Below are 16,382 nucleotides of genomic sequence, written 5' to 3'. Positions count from 1 at the left end.
CGCGACGCGTTCTGACTTGGACTCCTTGAAGTCAGGACACGACCACGGCCTGAACTAAACATATTAAAATTTTGAGCAGGATGATCAACGAGCAACCCAAACACATTCCATTTTCCTTGTGCGTTTAAACGTTGTCAGCACTCGAATCGTTTTATGAAACTCCTGACTCTAGCTTTGTTTCTTTGTTGCGTGAGATCACCGATATTCCAGCGCATAATACATCGTTTCGGCTCAAAAAACAGATCTTGCTGTCCGTTCTCCTGCCAGCATTCTCGGACGGTGGGTAGAAGCCCTCAAGAAGAATTATTCACCTTTACCTCGAGATACTACTGCACACGTTCTGCGTCTTTTATTTCCTGAAGAGGACTCACACAGGAAGTATGACCTACAAGAATCAAGGCTATCGCAGCTCCTGCCAGAATGCCTAGACAATTCTACCGTCCCGCATATCTCTGCCGCTCGTCTGAAACAGTGGGGTATGCAACAGAACTCGGGATGCCTCGGCCAGGAAATCCTTGCTTTACAATCATCAGATTCCGAGGTATCTCATGTTATGTTTGACAGGCGGGCTGAAATTCACTGAAATGTAGTTATTCATTGGCCCAAAGAGTCTCCAGGAGATCAACGTATTGCTAGACGAATTGGCATCTACCTCCGTGTTTTCTGACAAGGCCCTCCACGCGGCCCATTCTCTGTCGCCACAACGGTCTAAATCTGCTATTTTGCGGTCTTTATATGAATCACTCCCTGTACTCGACGCTGCTTATCTCACACAGATTATTTTGAAAGATCTGAGACCCATCCTATACGCTCCCCCTGTTACATCCACAAGTCGTGTTCTCCTTGACTACAACACGAATAGCAAGCCAATGCTGACCAAGGAGGACTTCATGAGGACTTGGGACCCCAGCGGCTCCATGTTGAAGATGTACAGAGCGCGCGCTAATATGACTGAAGCAGCCCTGGGTTTTGAGGCTGGAGGTGCGATTTCACACCCGAGGCCGCGCTGGGGTATTCCTGTCGAGGTGCGCTTCTTGAATTCTGCTATGACTCGTCAGTCACTTTATATTATCTGAAGATACCGAAATCCGCAAAGGGCCGTAGCCCGCGGCATGCACTTAATGTTCTCAGGCGAAGTAGCACCATCTGGGCAGAAACCAAGTATGATGGCGAGCGTGCGCAGATTCATGTCCGATTGCGCGACGAAGGTGATCCACAAATCACAATTTTCAGTAAGAGCAAGAGGGATTCGACGCTTGACCGCATTGCGGTACACCCGTATGTTTTTCTTCTAGCCGTGTTCACATTCATGCTGAGCATGTCTTTCAAAGCATAATTAAAGAGGCTCTTGCTGGCTATAGTATGGGAGACATCATACTTGATACAGAGATGGTTGCGTATTCTGATGTGCGGCACACAATAGAAGGTAATCCTACTCCCACATCACTGGGCATTACATAAATTGAATTTATTGAAGAGTTTTGGCACATACGCGGCTTAATAGCCCGCACTGCTAAGGGCGCCCGGGCAGGCGGATATCGAAGAGGTGAAACGCAGCATGATTCGCACACACAGCATGTATTTTTTTTCGTGATCATGACCCTCAATTTACCGCGCACACAGAGAATCTTGTCCTTCACTCCATTCCAATGCGTCGTCAATAACGTCCACCTTGCATCTCGCACTCGTTTTCTTTGATGTCTTGCAAGTGGGCGCAGCCTCCATGTTGAACGCACCATACCATATGCGCCGGTCACTCCTTGAGAGTATCATCACCCCAGTTCCAGGGCGTTCGATATTGGCCGAGCGGGCAGTCATCATAGATGGGAATGTGCAAGAGCTCGAGGGGCAAAAGAGACTGAGGGAAGTATGGGCCCAGCGAATTACAGACTGTGAGGAAGGGCTGGTACTCAAAGCTGGAGAGAGCACCTATGGAGACTGGAAACTCCCTTGGGTTAAGGTACGCCAACTATCCATCGACCTATAGCCTCGTTAGACATCTGAAAACACATGCATGCAGCTGAAAAAGGATTATATCCCTGGGTATGGTGATACCATTGATCTTGTCGTAATCGCTGCTGCTTGGGAGAAAGACAGGGCTAGAGATCTGAGAGGTGTGTTTTATCGACGGGATCTTGATGTTGTGATGATGAACTACAGGTGTTTAGTGTCGCCATCGACTCTAACTACTTTCTACATCGCCGCCCTAACCAACTCGTCGCAAATGAAGAGTGATGTAAGTACAGAGATCATCATTGTTCTATTGCTTAATCCACCTTTCCTAGCCTAGTCGCAAACCTCACTTTGTTGCATACTTCACTGCTTCATATGGTTTATCCCGCGAGCAGCTTGAAGAATTCAATTTCTGGATACGCGCAGACGCGATTGATGGTCCCGAGGTTGTCTATTTCTCCAACAGCTTGGAATCATACTGAACACCGAATACCAGCCGCATATTAGTGAACTCTCCTACACGTACGCTATGTTCCAGACGCTGCCAAAGCCATCCGTGTTCGTTCGGAACCCGATTTTGGTAGAGTTATGTGGTGCAGGGTTCACTAAGGCGTTGCAGAGCAAGGTGCGTTTTGTTTCATACCCTGTTCTTGCAGCGCGCATCTAAAAACAATCCAGTACTACGAGCTCCGCTTTCCGCGCATCACGAAGCCCTTTCGGCCGTCTGAGAGGTCCTATACGGAATGCCTCACCCTCCGTGAGCTACAGACTATAGCTTTAGAGGCAGTTGGGCGACAGACCCGTGATGCCGCGAAGTATAAGGACCTGGATGACTGGGGAAGAGGATTGTGGGGTAAACCGGGAGACGACACTGCCGAGGAGCAAAAAAGAGAGCTCAAAAGGCGACGGTCCATGGCATGCTGGGAAGAGAAGCTGGAGATCATTGATAGTGAGAGGAGTGGAAAGAGAAGGAAGGAAAACCTGGAGATGTCGCCATAAGAAGTTCAACAGACGCATCATCCATCGATGACGTACAGCACGAGATCGTTGTGTTTTTGCCTTTTCCCCATGGCCGACTAGCTCAGTTGGTTAGAGCGTCGTGCTAATACCAGTCCTGGTACGCGAAGGTCTTGGGTTCGATCCCCACGTTGGCCATCTTTTTTTACTCAATCCCAGAGGATTTTCCCATTGAATTATACTTGCACGCTGAGCATCTTGGAACTCTCAGATAGAAGGAAGATAGCTGTTCCTTTTACCAGATGATCAATCGATCAGGTTTGACTCGAACACCAATGTTGTCAACTGTGTTACAGTAAGGGAAATACAAGATGTTATACATATGAACGACTTGGTACTCGGTCGTACACTGTATATATTACAGACTGAGTATTTCTTTTGACTTTGACCACTAATCGATAGATTATTCTTACCGTGATTCATAAAATAAGCCAGCTTTCGAATCCTTGGCGTCGCACATCCTACGGCCATATTCAAGAATGAGTGGGTAATGAGTAAGAGCAGCGTTCGAAATCACAGGGGAAGGCGGTAAACGGCTGTTATCTGAGATTCCTCAGGGCTTCATTGACGGTGCTTCGCTCAGCAAGTAGAGCAAGTATCTGCCATCGCTGATCTCGGACCTCTCGATCCTTTAGTAATGCAACATCTTCATCGTCTATAATGTCGTTGTCGCCAATAGCCAGGCGCATAGCTGCGGCTGATTTATTCGGCAGCACGGCAGGTGAAAGTGTGAATAGGGTATCGAAAGAGGATGCAGTGAGAACACGGCTATGTGAATGGCGCGCAGATGGATTTATGGAGGCGATTGCGTGCGACGTTGAAGTAAGAGAAAGTGCATGTGTGATGAGTTGTTTCAGTTTGGCCTGCGTAAAACACGTGAGGATCGCATGTCAATACTTTTCAAGGATGACGGACCTCAAATGCAAGCATCAGCAGCGAAGCTACAGCTCGTGACGGTGCGCCAAGGTTATGCTGTGCTGCTGTGAGATTTATTCTATCCGAGATATGTTGCAATGTCGGAGCTCGTGAGACCGATGCAAGATGTAACGGCAAGCGACTGCCTGGTGGATCTTTGATGAAGTAGAATTTCAGTGGTCGTCGAAAGGTAATAAGCCATTGCACGCACCTCCGCGTTCAGTTAACAACATCACCCCTCTGTCGCGGACTATCTCATCAGTTTCTTTCCGAGGTCTCGGGCGTTCAGTGGGCATAGATTGCAATGTTCGTATACGTTCGCGTTCGCGCCTCCCTAAAGACACAGTCCATCGCTTAAGCCTCGACGAGCGCAAGGTATCATCTCTGTCATCCGGTCCCTGGTAAGGCAATGTTCTGCGACGTTTACGTGGTGGCGGCTTCGATACATCAGGAGGGGGCGTGGGTGGTCGACGGTGCACGGTAAAGTCAAACAACGAAATGATCAAGGAATTATGTAACTGGACTAGAACGATGTCATTGCCACCATGAAACGTCAGGAGCAACTGCACACACCTAAATTCGGAGCATCCAGTGCTTGACGAACGGATTCGTCAAATTCTATCCTGGATATCTTGCCAGAAACAAACTGGCTAAGGGTTTCGAAATAAGCTGATGCCTTCTGCCCCAGAGCAGCATTGAGCTGGCTCTTAATTGTCGACGTCGAGGACAATGACATTAGTTGGAACTTGAGTCTGAGCCCAGTAAGTAGTAACTTGTCGGTATAAAGCTTAAACGGAATCGTGGGAACAAGTCCATCTCTCTGTGATCATCCACACCAATCTTACAACCGTCTACAACTGATCATTTGCTTGGAATATTATAATACGCAGTTTGAAGGAGAAACATTGGCAGATGTTGAGATGGATCGCCCGGTGACATCCAAGTCGAGGGGAATCTGTCGGTACTATAACACCCCCAGGGGCTGCTACGCTGGTGACGACTGCAAGTTCCTCCACGGTCCTGAGGAAAAGCTTACCCCGTACGACAAATCCAAGGTGTGCAGATACTATATTAAAGGCAAGCAAGATGTCATTTGATGACGACGTTGCTGCAACTGACGGATGTTCAGGACACTGCACCCGGGGTGCTCGGTGTTGGTTTCGTCATGAGCTCGTGAAAGTGCCCCTTGATGAAGAGCTGAAGAACTTTGATGAGAATATGTGTAACATATGCTTGGAGAAACCTCAGACATACGGTCTTTTGAGCGAGTCGCCATCTTGACTTCCCGAACGTCTTCTGACATCGTCCCCCAGCTGGCTGCGGCCATGTATTCTGTCTTCAGGTCAATTTATCTTTATCACTCTGTGCATGCAGAAAATAACTTACTCTGTTCAAGTAGTGTATTCGCCAGTGGCGAGAGCCACAAGGAAAGTCGTCGGATATGGTGATGTCAGGTGTTATAAAACGCTGTCCTCTCTGCCGCAGTCCATCGCGTTTCATTACACCATCCATGCATTTCTTCCCTCAGGACCACCCACGCAAACAGGAAATGATAGATAGCTACAAGAATAGCATGGCTCGCGTTCCATGCAAGTCGGTACTATTCTCCCATATCCTTCTCACTGGCCTGATCGCTAATCATTTAGATACTTTCGTCGAAACATCAGCCTCTGGCAAGCCTTGTTGCCCCTTTGGTTTAGATTGCTTCTACCAGCATCTCAACCCTGATGGTACACTACACGTTTTTCAATACGGAGCAGGTCACTTTATGAAGGTATGGTGTTATCTGCATATTGTACCTGTATATTTATGTTCTCTCAGGTATTCAGGCGACAACAACGACAGCATAGTCCGCCAATTTTTTGGGGCTGCTTCAGATACAGACCTTACAGATCGCCTTAGGCTTCTGCAGAGCATCCTGGGGGATCCAACGAATAATCTCCATATCACCCTAAACTTCGTCCGACGACACCTTCCAGCGATATGGAATGGCATGGATGCCGAGTTTGGTTCAGCCACAGATACTCCTGTGGATGAGGACACTCATGAACACGACGAAGATCAGTCAATCCTTCGAGTTACTGGTGAGCCACATTTATATCCCTTCATTGCATGTCATGTGTATATTTGACAGCTCTGACTCTGTTTTACCAGGCGGAGAGTATAGCTGCAGAACGGTCACTAGAAGATACAATATCGCGAATCCTTCCTGTTACCCACGCATCCCTCACTGATGAGGGGAGTCCGCATCCACCTGTTGAGACTCCCGTAATAGTGCCTATGGCTTCAATACCACCTAGGGCTAGGAGTGCATCCCCGGTCATGGAACCCTCAACGACTCCTCCGGTGCCTTTTAGGCCATCCTCCTCTGCGGAGGTTTCTGGACCACTTCCTCACAGTTTCCTGCCCTGGGCGATGCCCCGAACACCATCCCCTCGTCCCCCATCTATCCCACCGGCCTCTATGACGTCTACTGTTCAGCAATCAAATACGTCCAGGTTCAGTACGGTGCTGAACTCCCGCAGCAGAGAGACTATGGTTATCGACATCTCTGACGAGGACGAAGAGGACGAAGCAGAGGAGGATTGTCTGTCATGTTCACCCAGTATCGGCAACGACAATGATAATGATAATGACGCTCACTCGCTATCTACATCCACTCTCTCTGACCGACCAGGGGGCAATGGATCATTACCTGTGTCTTCGGAAGCTGCTGAGGCACCAACAAGTAGTACGGGTGAACAGACGGTTCCATCCAGTCGCCCGCAATGTGAACACGATGCAGATCCCCCATTTGTCACTGATGGCAGGGGTAGAGTGGTATGGAGCAGGACAGCACGTGGTCCGTCCCACAACCAAGCCCAAGTGGACGCCCGTGAGCGACACCGCTCGAATCCTACCATCAAAGCCCGACGCCAGACATCTGAGACTGGAGCATTCGCTACAGATGGGCGCAGTCGTGTTGTTTGGACAGGACAGGAGGGATCCGAGGTCACTGGTAGGATAAGTGGCACGGAGACGGAGACTGATGCAGAATAATAGCACATGACAGTGCCAAGCGTTGTGTATAATATACTTACCCGTGTGTATTTGGTGTGTATCTATAAGCTTCTAGTTGTGCAGCATTTCAAGTGTTGGGGGTATCAAACGTCATACATTCATGGACAAGCACTATTTATACAAGCGGTAATTGAGCGGTGATTAACATTCTTCATAGCAAATCGCTTTCGTCCACATTCAAAATAAACTTGGTATAGAAACGAACGCCTTCATTCAAGCTGTCAGCACGGAAAGCTGGTATACGGAAACTGTATGAGCGAGTAAGAATCATAATACCAAGCAAACACTTGCCTTCATTGACGGTGTGTAGTCCGTTGTACATATCAGTCTCGAAGGACGGCGAGAAGCGGAAGATGTGCTTGGTCAAATTCCAGTAGAACCGAGTATCTTGAACAACGTGAAGAAATAGGTGGTTAGGAGTGGATCACAGTTGCTTACCAGTGTTGGCTGGTTGATACCATCCGTCAGAATCGTGCAGTGCAAACCACACAACAGACGCACCAGTGGATAGAGACGGCGTAACAACAACCTTGCTGCTGTTACGAGTAGGGGAACTTTCAAAAGCAGCTTTAATGCTTCCTTGCAGGATGGCCCAAGGACCATACTCGGTAGGCGTCACTGGCGAAGGCTCCAAGGCTGATCCGAGAAAGTCGGACAGAGTGACTTGACCGGAACCACCAGAAGTCACGTTACTGCCGAACGCGACGAGAGCGAGGTCATATTTGGCTGCCACTGGAGTAAGAAGGTCGATCAGGTGCTGCTGCAGCTCGCCGAGAGAACTAAAAATAAGAACTGAGCGGAGTCCTGGAAATCTTGGAAAAGAAGCAAACCTGTGCTCTGCAATGCGGTGGTTGACCACTGCACTAGCACGTTCTGGGAGAGCGTTGACTTTCACGCCGCCTTCGACAAGGTCCACTGCTTGTGTGGTCCCGAGCATTGCTTTGTACATGGGATATGAAGCCAAAAGTCGCTCTTGAAGCATATTTAAAGCTGCATCATCCATGACTGCTTTTCTTGCGAGCTCTCGCAATTCTTCAGGGTACACGGGATTGTAAGCCGCAAGACACTGCGTCATCGCAAACGGGGTTCCTGTTCGGGAAAGGCTGGCTTGATGCGGGTTATCCTCCACCGCTGTTATGAAGCGAGAGAGGAGACCAATGCTCTGTATACTCGTCAAGTGTCGGTAAGAAGATGTAACGATCAGCACTCACCGTATGAGAAGGCGGTAAGCTCGAGTGACCACCCGGAGTCGAAAGCGTGATTTTCAGGTCCAGATAGCCCTTCTCAGACGTCGAGGGTGTAGCAAAAACGATACCACCCATGTCCTTGTACCCACCTAGCGCAGAGTAAGTTGTGCCATTTGCAACATCTAGTTTACGTACCTCCTTCGTCAAGAAGCAGGGCGAAAGAATCACACCCATATGTTTCTTCTAAATATTGGGCGAGATGACCAGCACCCTGAAATGACCTATCAATGAGTGAACTTGTACGTAGAGGTTATCCTGACCTCTGTGCCTTTGGACTCTTCATCGAATCCATAAGCAAGTACAAGGGTGCGTGCAGGAGAGAAACCCTGCTGTAACAAGGAATCAACAGCGAGCAATTGTTGTATCAAGTCGCTTTTGTCGTCGCAGGAACCGCGGCCCCATATCCATGTGCCTGTAATAATATGAGATGTAGCGCCTCGCGGGGTTTAGAGTTTGCTAACCGTCATAGTATCCAGAATACGGATCGGTGTTTCCACTCTTTGACTGTCTGACCATCTACTGGTACGACATCTGAAACGACGTCAACCGAGATTCAATAGGATGTTCAAATGGAGAATGACCTTGATGAGCGGCCAAGAGATAAGGCATTTGCCGTGGTTGATCCCTGCCAGTGAAAAACGAGACCGTATGTATTGACTTTGGTGACATTCAGGGACTCATAACTAGAAATGAGAAATGAGCCATGTCAACCCAGAATTGAAGATCATGACGTACACGCGAGGAAAAGTGGCTTCAAGGACTCGATGAAGCTCTGCGAATGTATCCCATCGACTGTCTTCGCCGACCGCTCCATTATCGTCGTATGATTCGGTCCTAGGGACACGTCCATGTTTTCACAATGGTATGCAACATAGGACTTACGGTACGCGGATTGCGTCTCCGAGGACTTGAATGGCCTCGAGCTTGAAGTCTTCTGAGTTGTATGACGCATCCAGGTCTTGACTGAGCTCATAATGCTCAGGTAGGATGTAAAGCTGACCACTGGGCGCATGTGGTAGAATTAACGTTCGGAGGCATGGCTCCTGCAAGCTCGCTTACAATGTCCTGCAAGCCAGAAACGAGGAACAATGTAGGTAGGGCCATAGAACTTATAAAGCGCCAGTGAAATGACTGTCAGGCTGAAGAATAGCACTTGAAGTGCAGGCAGCAACCCGGAACAGACATGGTCACGACGCCTCCTCGACATTCGGGCGCGAAATAAATCTGACTGTGCAGGAGCCATTTGCGAAATGATTTCGCTTGTGGCGGCAGGCTGATTAAGTACTACTAGAAGGTTAACGCTCGTACTACATAAGCAGTGTCAGTAACGGTACCGAGTCCGGTGCGTCACCGCGCGGGCTTTGAAGGCCTGAGGGCTAAGGCTATTCGCAGAGTCATTCGGTACTTGACCCGAATTTTCAGTGACTTTTCAAGAACGTGATCTAGGACGCGTTCTTTACGATTATTTTCGTCAGAGCCATACGGTAGATGATTGGACGCGTCCGATCGGTCATGAGCTTCCGGTTTGCGCGATGTCGATGTAATGACTGTCTTCGTTGATCTGCGGGGAGACTAACATCAATGATGACCCACTTCAAGGAATCTGACTATGTATTAGCCTTAGTACGTACCACCTCAGGCTGATGAAACTCAATTCGGCTTGGAGACGAACCAATTAGAGAGGCCACGTATGCTTCCATCACAACGGCGTCCACTAGGGCTAGTCAGATGACCTATACCTGTGAAGGGGATGATTGAACACATGACAGGAATCCTCGTGAGGGGCCGTCTATATATATATCGTTTCTCCCAACGGTCTATCTGCTGCTGTTCAGGCATTATCTGTCTCTCCCTCGCCAGCAACCAATCAGCCTTATATGAGTGTGCCCGGCGCTGTCCGCCCTCGAGGCAGGCAGTTTACCTGTGCTTCTGGAGTCCTCGGTGCGTATTATATATGCGAACACATGTGATGATTTGAAAAGGAAATTGTACTATACGATGACGATGCAACAAGGACGAACCAACTTTTTACCCAAGAGTTATTCCAGACCTGTGTTCGAGCGATGTGAGTATAGGGCTTACTTTAGTCAGTCGCTAGATTTCGATAGCATCGGTTACCGAAAAAAAAAGTACAATTCCTCTTTCCGCCTTGACTTTGCAACAAGGGTTGCGATTGCAATGGTGATTTAGCTGTGTGTATTGATATCCCATAAAAACATCTGGATGTTCCTATCCAGCAACCCGATATTGCGTCAGCCGAGGCGCCACGGTGTCCCGAGAAGGTATAAAGGGCAGAGATCATATGCGCGAGTATACGGTCAATCCGCCTCTTATCGTCAATCATGTCAGGACAATCGACTGAGCAGATGCTTCCTCCGCCCAGTGTAGACCAGCCTTTCATGTATGTATCGGCGCTTGAAGGAGGGAATCTTCGCGTTCCCTGTGATTTGGTTGTGAAAGGGGGTCCACAGGGAGAGAACATTTCATGCCCATCTCTCGCCTTCTCACTGCGACACTCCGAGACCAACTCATGGGTTGTCTTCGACTTGGGTATACGGCGCGACCTCGAAGGATACACCCCTATCTCCCAGGCGCGCATCAAGGACATGGGGTTCGCCCCTGTTGTGAACCAGACAGTCGCAGAGTCACTGGTCAAAGGAGGTGTTTCCCTTGATCAGGTTGAAACTGTTATCGTCAGCCACTTGCATTGGGATCAGTAAGCGTCAAGGAAAGCTGGCAGGCGAAAAAAAAAACTGACGACTGCTCCTCTTAGCATCCGGGGACCATAAGCCATTCACCAGAGCTACATTCGTTGTGGGAGAAGGGTGCAAGGATCTCTTGGCTTCAGGATACCCTACGAATCCAGACTCCCTCTTCTCTTCGACTGCTCTTCCGCTTGAACGGACTAGGTTCATTTCTCCGTCCGACTTCAGTGGGTTCATTGGACCGTTCCCACTTGCATTAGATTATTTCGGCGATGGTAGCATGTATATAATCGACGCGCCAGGTTCGTCATATGACTAAGACCCCAAGGACGCACGACCTAACAAGTTATAGGACACATTGGAGGACACATCAATGTGCTTGCGCGTACCTCCTCAGACGGCGCATGGATTCTCCTTGGAGGAGATTCTGCTCACGACTACAGACTGATCACGGGCGAGAAAGAAGTTGCACATAGTGTTGATTCGTCAGGTCGCGTCTGGTGCATGCATGGAGACAAGGAAAATGGCGGTAGAGAACATCGCAAGGATCCGGTCGTTATTGGGGATTCCGAGAGTGCAGGTACTGATTGCTCATGATTCGAAGTGGTATGCGGAGAACAAGGAGTCTGCCTTCTTGCCCGGAGTCATACCACCAGTGGCTGCATGAATCCGCAATTATCAAACTTGTTATTGGACATTGAAATAATTTCATCCAAGAGAAGAATCAAGATGATAGACACCTTTATAGCCTCCCCAGGTCAGACCTTGAAAGTAGGAAGACAGTCGTTCCTCGATCCCTTTAGATGATCTAGGAGATACTATAAGTAAACTTCCCACGAGGCTCAAGTCGTACTTCGATGTTCTTTTTGCAAGGAAGAAATATTAATGACCTCGTGTTTGCCAGCAAAGGCTCAACGCCACCGTACGTACGCTCTTGACGTATTTTTCATTCCACCTGCTCCATCATGGATAATTCGTCTGTCCTGAGTGACGAGGATTACGATGTCATCTCTAACCCTGGTCAACGTTCTTTGGAGTCCAGTATTACCGACTTGCATCATATTCCAGCCTTGACTACGTATGAGCTTCCCCCGTCTGATGCAGCCAAGGAACGACTCAGCACGGTGGCGCTGAGCCCTGCGGATATACAGGCATATGTCCGGAACGCAGTTGACGCGTCTGGTGTAGGGAAATATCCACGGGACAATGGGACTGTAAGGGTGTATGTTGACGGTGTATTCGATGTGTTAACTGCAGGGTGAGTACGCCGTCGCTGGATGCTGCACGAAACTAAATATTTAATCCAAGGCATGCACATCAGCTTCGTCAAGCGAAGCTCTCATTTCCTTCTGTACATCTTATTGTTGGAGTGCTTTCGGATGAGCAATGTCAAGCTCATAAGACTACGCCTCATTTCTCGCATCTTGAGCGCTGCGAGCTCATGCGGCACTGTCGCTGGGTAGACGAAGTGCTACCTGACGCACCATGGACAGTGAACGATCGCTTTATTATCGATAAGCGCATTGATTACCTTGCTTTGGAGGAAGGCTCTTCTGTTAACCCGGAATTCGATAAGGAACGACTCAAGGGATACGACGCAGTAAAGAGACTAGGTACGATCAATTCTTTCTCACTAAAGTTGCACATACTGAAGAAGATAACAGGACGAGTCTTCCCCACTCGAAGGACTATCGGACTAACTGCTACTCCGCTTTTGGTTTCTTATAACGAGTCAGAAGAAGTCCCACCATTCCGAGAACTTTCTCAGTTAGTGTTAGAACAACCGAACCACAACTCATTTACGCACTCAGCTAACCTCCTACCTCCAAAAACTTCTACCACCATGTCCGCGGACGGCAAGACTCTTGACTTTGGGGCCCTTGGGCCGATGGAGGCCCTAGAAGCCATGTCGAACGAGCTGGCGGATAGGTGTGCTCGAAAGCAGAAGCAGCCATTCAGAGGGTAGATACTGGGGAAACTGATGCGCCTCCTGACATTGATAGGCTCCCTTTTGATAGAGGGTAACTATGACGGGGTTTTTTTGCCTATGCTATATTGCTACTTATGTTATGTAGATATTCTTGCTGTAGAATACGAATATTGGTTCTTTATGCGACATAGTAGTAGGTCTGTGGACACACTTTTACTGCATATGCTTGACTGGTCATTGAATCTTTATCTGTTTGATTGGCATTAGCCTAAGCGTATGTTCCTCACTTCGCTCATAGAGTGTCGATTATCGATTATCCGTCACTCTGAAGTGCGCCCGTCACGGGTGTCGTTGGTTTGTAACTCGAAAACTATCAATTGGTATCGTAGAGGTGACTGGGACTTTTCGAGCATTAATGTAGTCGCGCACTGCACTGCTAGAATAAGTACTGGAGTTGAATTCGCTGAGATAATAAGCCCGAAAATATCCCTAAACTGTGTCAGTGTTGGTCACGAGACTTTGAGCATGATTGCACCTTTGAGGAGGACCTCCACAGTCACCAAGCTAAAGCTCACGATGGAAAATACCGCAATCTCACATCAGGTCAACCAAGGGAACGTCTCCCTTTCTCTTACTCGTTATTTTTCCAGGTACCCACCACATAAAGACCGCCTCAGCTTGTCGTCATCGGCATCGCTGACGATCACCCCCAGGCCCTACCACAATCTTTCTGATCTGCGGACAAGCAACAATTATTTGTCCATGCAGTTTCAGAATACACACGGCGCTTATGACCTTCCTGGGTTTGACGCCAGTACGCATCGTGGAGACTCATTGCGCCCGCTTTACCCCCCATGTCCTCACTGTCCGCAAGGGTCTATGAATAAATGCCAAGAAGCGGCATGCCCCATACTAGATCTCACTTCGCAATGCACTGACCAGTGTGTCGTCGTCGCCTGTAACGATCCCACCCACCCTGAACCTAGTTGTCATGTCCCTGATGGTGACATAATTTGTGACAGCGTGTGCGGCGTTCCCGATGAGGAGTGCATCGATTGTTCTGGTCTTGAGGAATTGGTACGCTATATATTACATCTTCAGTAACTTTCTAATTGCTCTCGTCATAAGCTGCAATGCTGTACCGACTACCATTCATATTTTTCTGAGCCAAAGTCACTTGACCCAAGCCTCACACAGTCAATCGGTGACTTTTGTGGATGCAGCGAGAGTGATTATAGCGAACAACATATCTCCCAATTCTTTTCAGAGCACAGTGGCATAACCCGACCTTTGGGTGACGTATCCCCTGAACGCCCAGCATCATCCGCTAGCTCAGCATTTTCTTCACCGCCCATTTCCCACGCGACCACTCAATTTCCACCTGTCACCCTGCCACAACACCTGTCGCAGTCCTCACTACCTATGTTCAATTGTATGTGGGCAAACTGCAAGGCCGCCTTCCCATCTATGACGGAGTTAGTCGGGCATGTCAACTTGGACCATCTCCGCTTCCCAAATCTAACGGCAGAATCAGCCCCTCAGCAGGTATGCTCAGATTTTTCTCAGGATCAGCCATTCAACTTCAACGCTCTGTCATGCCACTGGGGAGACTGCGCTATGTACCCCTGTCCAGAATCAATTCCAAGCTCTTCGACGACTGCGTTTCCCGATACTGTCCTTGACGTTCTTACCACGCATTTGATGCAAGATCATCTTGGTATCAATTACCCCTTTCCGCAATCGACGATCGTGGGCACTGCACCATCACAGAAAACTCCCCCTACCCGCTCTCCCTCAATAGCATTGCCGAATACCCTTAACGGATCGTCCGCAGACACCCCTTCAGATCCTTCACCTCGGGATAAGTCTTATTCGCCAGACTCCTCATCCACAGACTACGCCGCCAAACCCTGTAAATGGATCGGATGCACGCAAACATTCTCTTCTCCCGATGACCTCACAGCACACATCCTTTCCGCCCACATCGGCGGCGGCAAAGCGCACTACGAGTGCTGCTGGGAAGGCTGCCCTCGGAATGGCAATCAAGGATTTTCAAGCAAACAGAAAGTCGCACGGCACATGCAGTCGCACACGGGACACAGACCATTTAAATGTAAAGTCTGCGGTTTACATTTCTCGGAAACGGCTACGCTGCAGCAGCATATGCGAAGGCATACCCAAGAGAGTATGTACTTTTTGCGTTATTCTTTGTTTCGCGTTCGACGGTCAGCTCATTGGGATCACTGTAGAGCCATACGTCTGCGATTTTCCCGGGTGCGGGAAGGCGTTTGCTATTACGGGTGCGCTGACGATTCACAAGCGGACACACAATGGCGTCAAGCCGTTCAAGTGCAAGTACTGCGAGAAGTACGGGTTTATTCCTTCTGATGCTAGAGTACTTGATAATTTTTGTCTTTAGGGCTTTCACTGAGTCGTCGAATCTGTCAAAACATGTAGGTCATGTTATTCTTCGTAGGTCTAGTTTCTGAATTAGACGTTTTATTTTCTTAGCTACGAACTCACACGGGTGCGCGCCCTTACCCTTGTCCTGAGGATGGGTGTGGAAAGTCTTTCGCGAGGCCAGATCAACTTGCGAGACACATGAGCGTACATAGAAAGAAGGGCCTAGGGCCGGGAGTGGAATTTATCCTTTAACGTTTATCTATGCATCCATCATGAGAGCGGGGATCGTCAGGGTACATATTTAACAATGGGGCCAAAATCAGTTGGCAGCTAACTATGGTCAAATTGAACGTAAAGAAGATCCTGGTCTATGGAAATCACGACGCGATTGTCGATCACAATTCGACGTCAAGATCATCCCTATTTGGTGGTACAGGTGAGTGAATTTGGTGTCGACAAGTGCGAACGCTATACTGGGTCGCGTGCGTGTGAGTCTCGGTCGCGTCGAGCTTCAAACACCGGGAGGCACGCGGCGCTTGTGCATCTCAGTCTCCCACAGACAAACCAATCGAAGGAAGCGTCGTTCCTTCGACTTGCATGTACAACGCAAACAAACAAGCGTCGGACCAGGGGAGTCGGTACTCTTTCTGTGTATTAGAGCCAGCATCCTCCAGCATCGCATATAGACGGATCCGCGCATTCATGACTGGCCTGGCAACTGTGTAACCTCACGTTCAAGTTTCGCCCTTCGAGTAGAAGCTGAGAATGAGAACTAGAGACAACGCCATGAGATAGTCAGACTTGAGTCAGACATCTTCCATGCGTCGAACCCGATCACGTTTCACTTGCGCGCAACGAATCAACGCGTCGTCAGGAGTAAACAAGAAGATCGGATTCAAAAACTACAGACTGTCTATATTCAATACTCGTCGTTATACATGAACGAAAATATGGGAACATTGTCAAGAAATGTGCAACATACATGGCAAAGTTGAGATAAAAGAAATGGGCAGTTCAATGTCTGTCAGGTCAGGAAAAGAGACGATTCGAAAGAGATGCGACAAAGATGAGTCCATGAGTAAAAAGAGAAACGGGCAGTAGGCGATAAAAAAAAGAAAAACATCAAAAGGCCTTTGCATAGGAGTTGAAGTC

General features: G+C 48.6%; 7 protein-coding genes and 1 non-coding gene across 8 annotated transcripts; 6 read left to right on the top strand and 2 right to left on the bottom strand.

Moving 5' to 3' along the window:
• Window positions 1–13: 13 nt before the first annotated feature.
• Window positions 14–3,062, top strand: EDB91DRAFT_1118282 (DNA ligase/mRNA capping enzyme). Its single transcript, XM_041318077.1, has 13 exons — window positions 14–118; window positions 173–223; window positions 268–541; window positions 591–1,025; window positions 1,079–1,278; window positions 1,332–1,426; window positions 1,478–1,574; window positions 1,624–1,960; window positions 2,021–2,114; window positions 2,169–2,236; window positions 2,286–2,399; window positions 2,450–2,578; window positions 2,632–3,062. The coding sequence occupies exons 1-13, from the start codon at window positions 81–83 to the stop codon at window positions 2,950–2,952; spliced, it is 2,253 nt and encodes a 750-aa protein (XP_041179920.1). The 5' UTR covers window positions 14–80; the 3' UTR covers window positions 2,953–3,062.
• EDB91DRAFT_t56 lies at window positions 3,024–3,108 on the top strand. Its single transcript has one exon. It is a non-coding gene; the product is annotated as a tRNA-Ile (tRNA).
• Window positions 3,109–3,229: 121 nt separating this feature from the next.
• Window positions 3,230–4,675, bottom strand: EDB91DRAFT_1118275 (transcriptional regulator of RNA polII, SAGA, subunit-domain-containing protein). The gene is made up of 4 exons (XM_041318076.1): window positions 4,459–4,675; window positions 4,097–4,408; window positions 3,886–4,040; window positions 3,230–3,833 (listed from the first exon to the last, which is right to left on the bottom strand). Exons 1-4 carry the CDS (start codon window positions 4,619–4,621, stop codon window positions 3,510–3,512), a joined length of 954 nt encoding a protein of 317 aa, XP_041179919.1. The 5' UTR covers window positions 4,622–4,675; the 3' UTR covers window positions 3,230–3,509.
• A 24-nt stretch (window positions 4,676–4,699) lies between these two features.
• On the top strand, window positions 4,700–7,017 carry EDB91DRAFT_1118274 (uncharacterized protein). The gene is made up of 8 exons (XM_041318075.1): window positions 4,700–4,962; window positions 5,015–5,149; window positions 5,199–5,227; window positions 5,285–5,482; window positions 5,564–5,666; window positions 5,736–5,914; window positions 5,946–5,969; window positions 6,040–7,017. The coding sequence occupies exons 1-8, from the start codon at window positions 4,806–4,808 to the stop codon at window positions 6,922–6,924; spliced, it is 1,710 nt and encodes a 569-aa protein (XP_041179918.1). The 5' UTR covers window positions 4,700–4,805; the 3' UTR covers window positions 6,925–7,017.
• A 79-nt stretch (window positions 7,018–7,096) lies between these two features.
• EDB91DRAFT_1236100 (uncharacterized protein) lies at window positions 7,097–9,230 on the bottom strand (the record flags this gene model as incomplete). The annotated part of the gene is made up of 12 exons (XM_041321408.1): window positions 7,097–7,179; window positions 7,231–7,332; window positions 7,447–7,724; window positions 7,776–8,107; window positions 8,157–8,281; window positions 8,328–8,403; window positions 8,453–8,604; window positions 8,654–8,700; window positions 8,774–8,875; window positions 8,928–9,026; window positions 9,075–9,155; window positions 9,193–9,230. The coding sequence occupies 12 exons, from the start codon at window positions 9,228–9,230 to the stop codon at window positions 7,097–7,099; spliced, it is 1,515 nt and encodes a 504-aa protein (XP_041179917.1).
• A 1,304-nt stretch (window positions 9,231–10,534) lies between these two features.
• On the top strand, window positions 10,535–11,564 carry EDB91DRAFT_1236099 (uncharacterized protein; the record flags this gene model as incomplete). The annotated part of the gene is given in 4 exon segments (XM_041321407.1): window positions 10,535–10,908; window positions 10,994–11,199; window positions 11,250–11,397; window positions 11,417–11,564. The coding sequence occupies 4 exon segments, from the start codon at window positions 10,535–10,537 to the stop codon at window positions 11,562–11,564; spliced, it is 876 nt and encodes a 291-aa protein (XP_041179916.1).
• Window positions 11,565–11,713: 149 nt separating this feature from the next.
• On the top strand, window positions 11,714–12,983 carry EDB91DRAFT_107590 (uncharacterized protein). Its single transcript, XM_041314849.1, has 3 exons — window positions 11,714–12,155; window positions 12,206–12,510; window positions 12,562–12,983. Exons 1-3 carry the CDS (start codon window positions 11,863–11,865, stop codon window positions 12,861–12,863), a joined length of 900 nt encoding a protein of 299 aa, XP_041179915.1. The 5' UTR covers window positions 11,714–11,862; the 3' UTR covers window positions 12,864–12,983.
• Window positions 12,984–13,589: 606 nt separating this feature from the next.
• EDB91DRAFT_1049090 (uncharacterized protein) lies at window positions 13,590–15,482 on the top strand (the record flags this gene model as incomplete). Its single annotated transcript, XM_041313449.1, has 5 exons — window positions 13,590–13,904; window positions 13,956–15,012; window positions 15,077–15,194; window positions 15,247–15,280; window positions 15,339–15,482. The coding sequence occupies 5 exons, from the start codon at window positions 13,590–13,592 to the stop codon at window positions 15,480–15,482; spliced, it is 1,668 nt and encodes a 555-aa protein (XP_041179914.1).
• Window positions 15,483–16,382: the final 900 nt, after the last annotated feature.

Source organism: Suillus paluster, assembly GCF_016628075.1.
Source record: "Suillus paluster strain FC165 chromosome Unknown EDB91scaffold_12, whole genome shotgun sequence".
Taxonomy (NCBI): Eukaryota; Fungi; Basidiomycota; class Agaricomycetes; order Boletales; family Suillaceae; genus Suillus; species Suillus paluster.
The sequence above is the reverse complement of the archived record's forward strand: the minus strand, read 5'-3'. Positions and strand labels throughout refer to the sequence as shown.

Excerpts from the sequence above, each read along its gene's own strand:
- EDB91DRAFT_1118274 (XM_041318075.1), top strand. The coding sequence starts at position 4,806 with ATGGATCGCCCGGTGACATCCAAGTCGAGGGGAATCTGTCGGTACTAT. Across the intron at positions 5,228-5,284 it reads GCCATGTATTCTGTCTTCAG|TGTATTCGCCAGTGGCGAGA; the intron begins GTCAATTTATCT and ends CTGTTCAAGTAG. Across the intron at positions 5,483-5,563 it reads CTCGCGTTCCATGCAAGTCG|CCTTGTTGCCCCTTTGGTTT; the intron begins GTACTATTCTCC and ends GCCTCTGGCAAG.
- EDB91DRAFT_1118282 (XM_041318077.1), top strand. The coding sequence starts at position 81 with ATGATCAACGAGCAACCCAAACACATTCCATTTTCCTT. Across the intron at positions 542-590 it reads TACAATCATCAGATTCCGAG|TTATTCATTGGCCCAAAGAG; the intron begins GTATCTCATGTT and ends ACTGAAATGTAG. Across the intron at positions 1,575-1,623 it reads CAGCATGATTCGCACACACA|AGAATCTTGTCCTTCACTCC; the intron begins GCATGTATTTTT and ends CCGCGCACACAG.
- EDB91DRAFT_1118275 (XM_041318076.1), bottom strand. The coding sequence starts at position 4,621 with ATGTCATTGTCCTCGACGTCGACAATTAAGAGCCAGCTCAATGCTGCT. Across the intron at positions 4,041-4,096 it reads GTTGTTAACTGAACGCGGAG|ATCCACCAGGCAGTCGCTTG; the intron begins GTGCGTGCAATG and ends ACTTCATCAAAG. Across the intron at positions 3,834-3,885 it reads TGCTGATGCTTGCATTTGAG|GCCAAACTGAAACAACTCAT; the intron begins GTCCGTCATCCT and ends TGTTTTACGCAG.
- EDB91DRAFT_107590 (XM_041314849.1), top strand. The coding sequence starts at position 11,863 with ATGGATAATTCGTCTGTCCTGAGTGACGAGGATTACGATGTCATCTCT. Across the intron at positions 12,156-12,205 it reads TTCGATGTGTTAACTGCAGG|GCATGCACATCAGCTTCGTC; the intron begins GTGAGTACGCCG and ends ATTTAATCCAAG. Across the intron at positions 12,511-12,561 it reads CGACGCAGTAAAGAGACTAG|GACGAGTCTTCCCCACTCGA; the intron begins GTACGATCAATT and ends AGAAGATAACAG.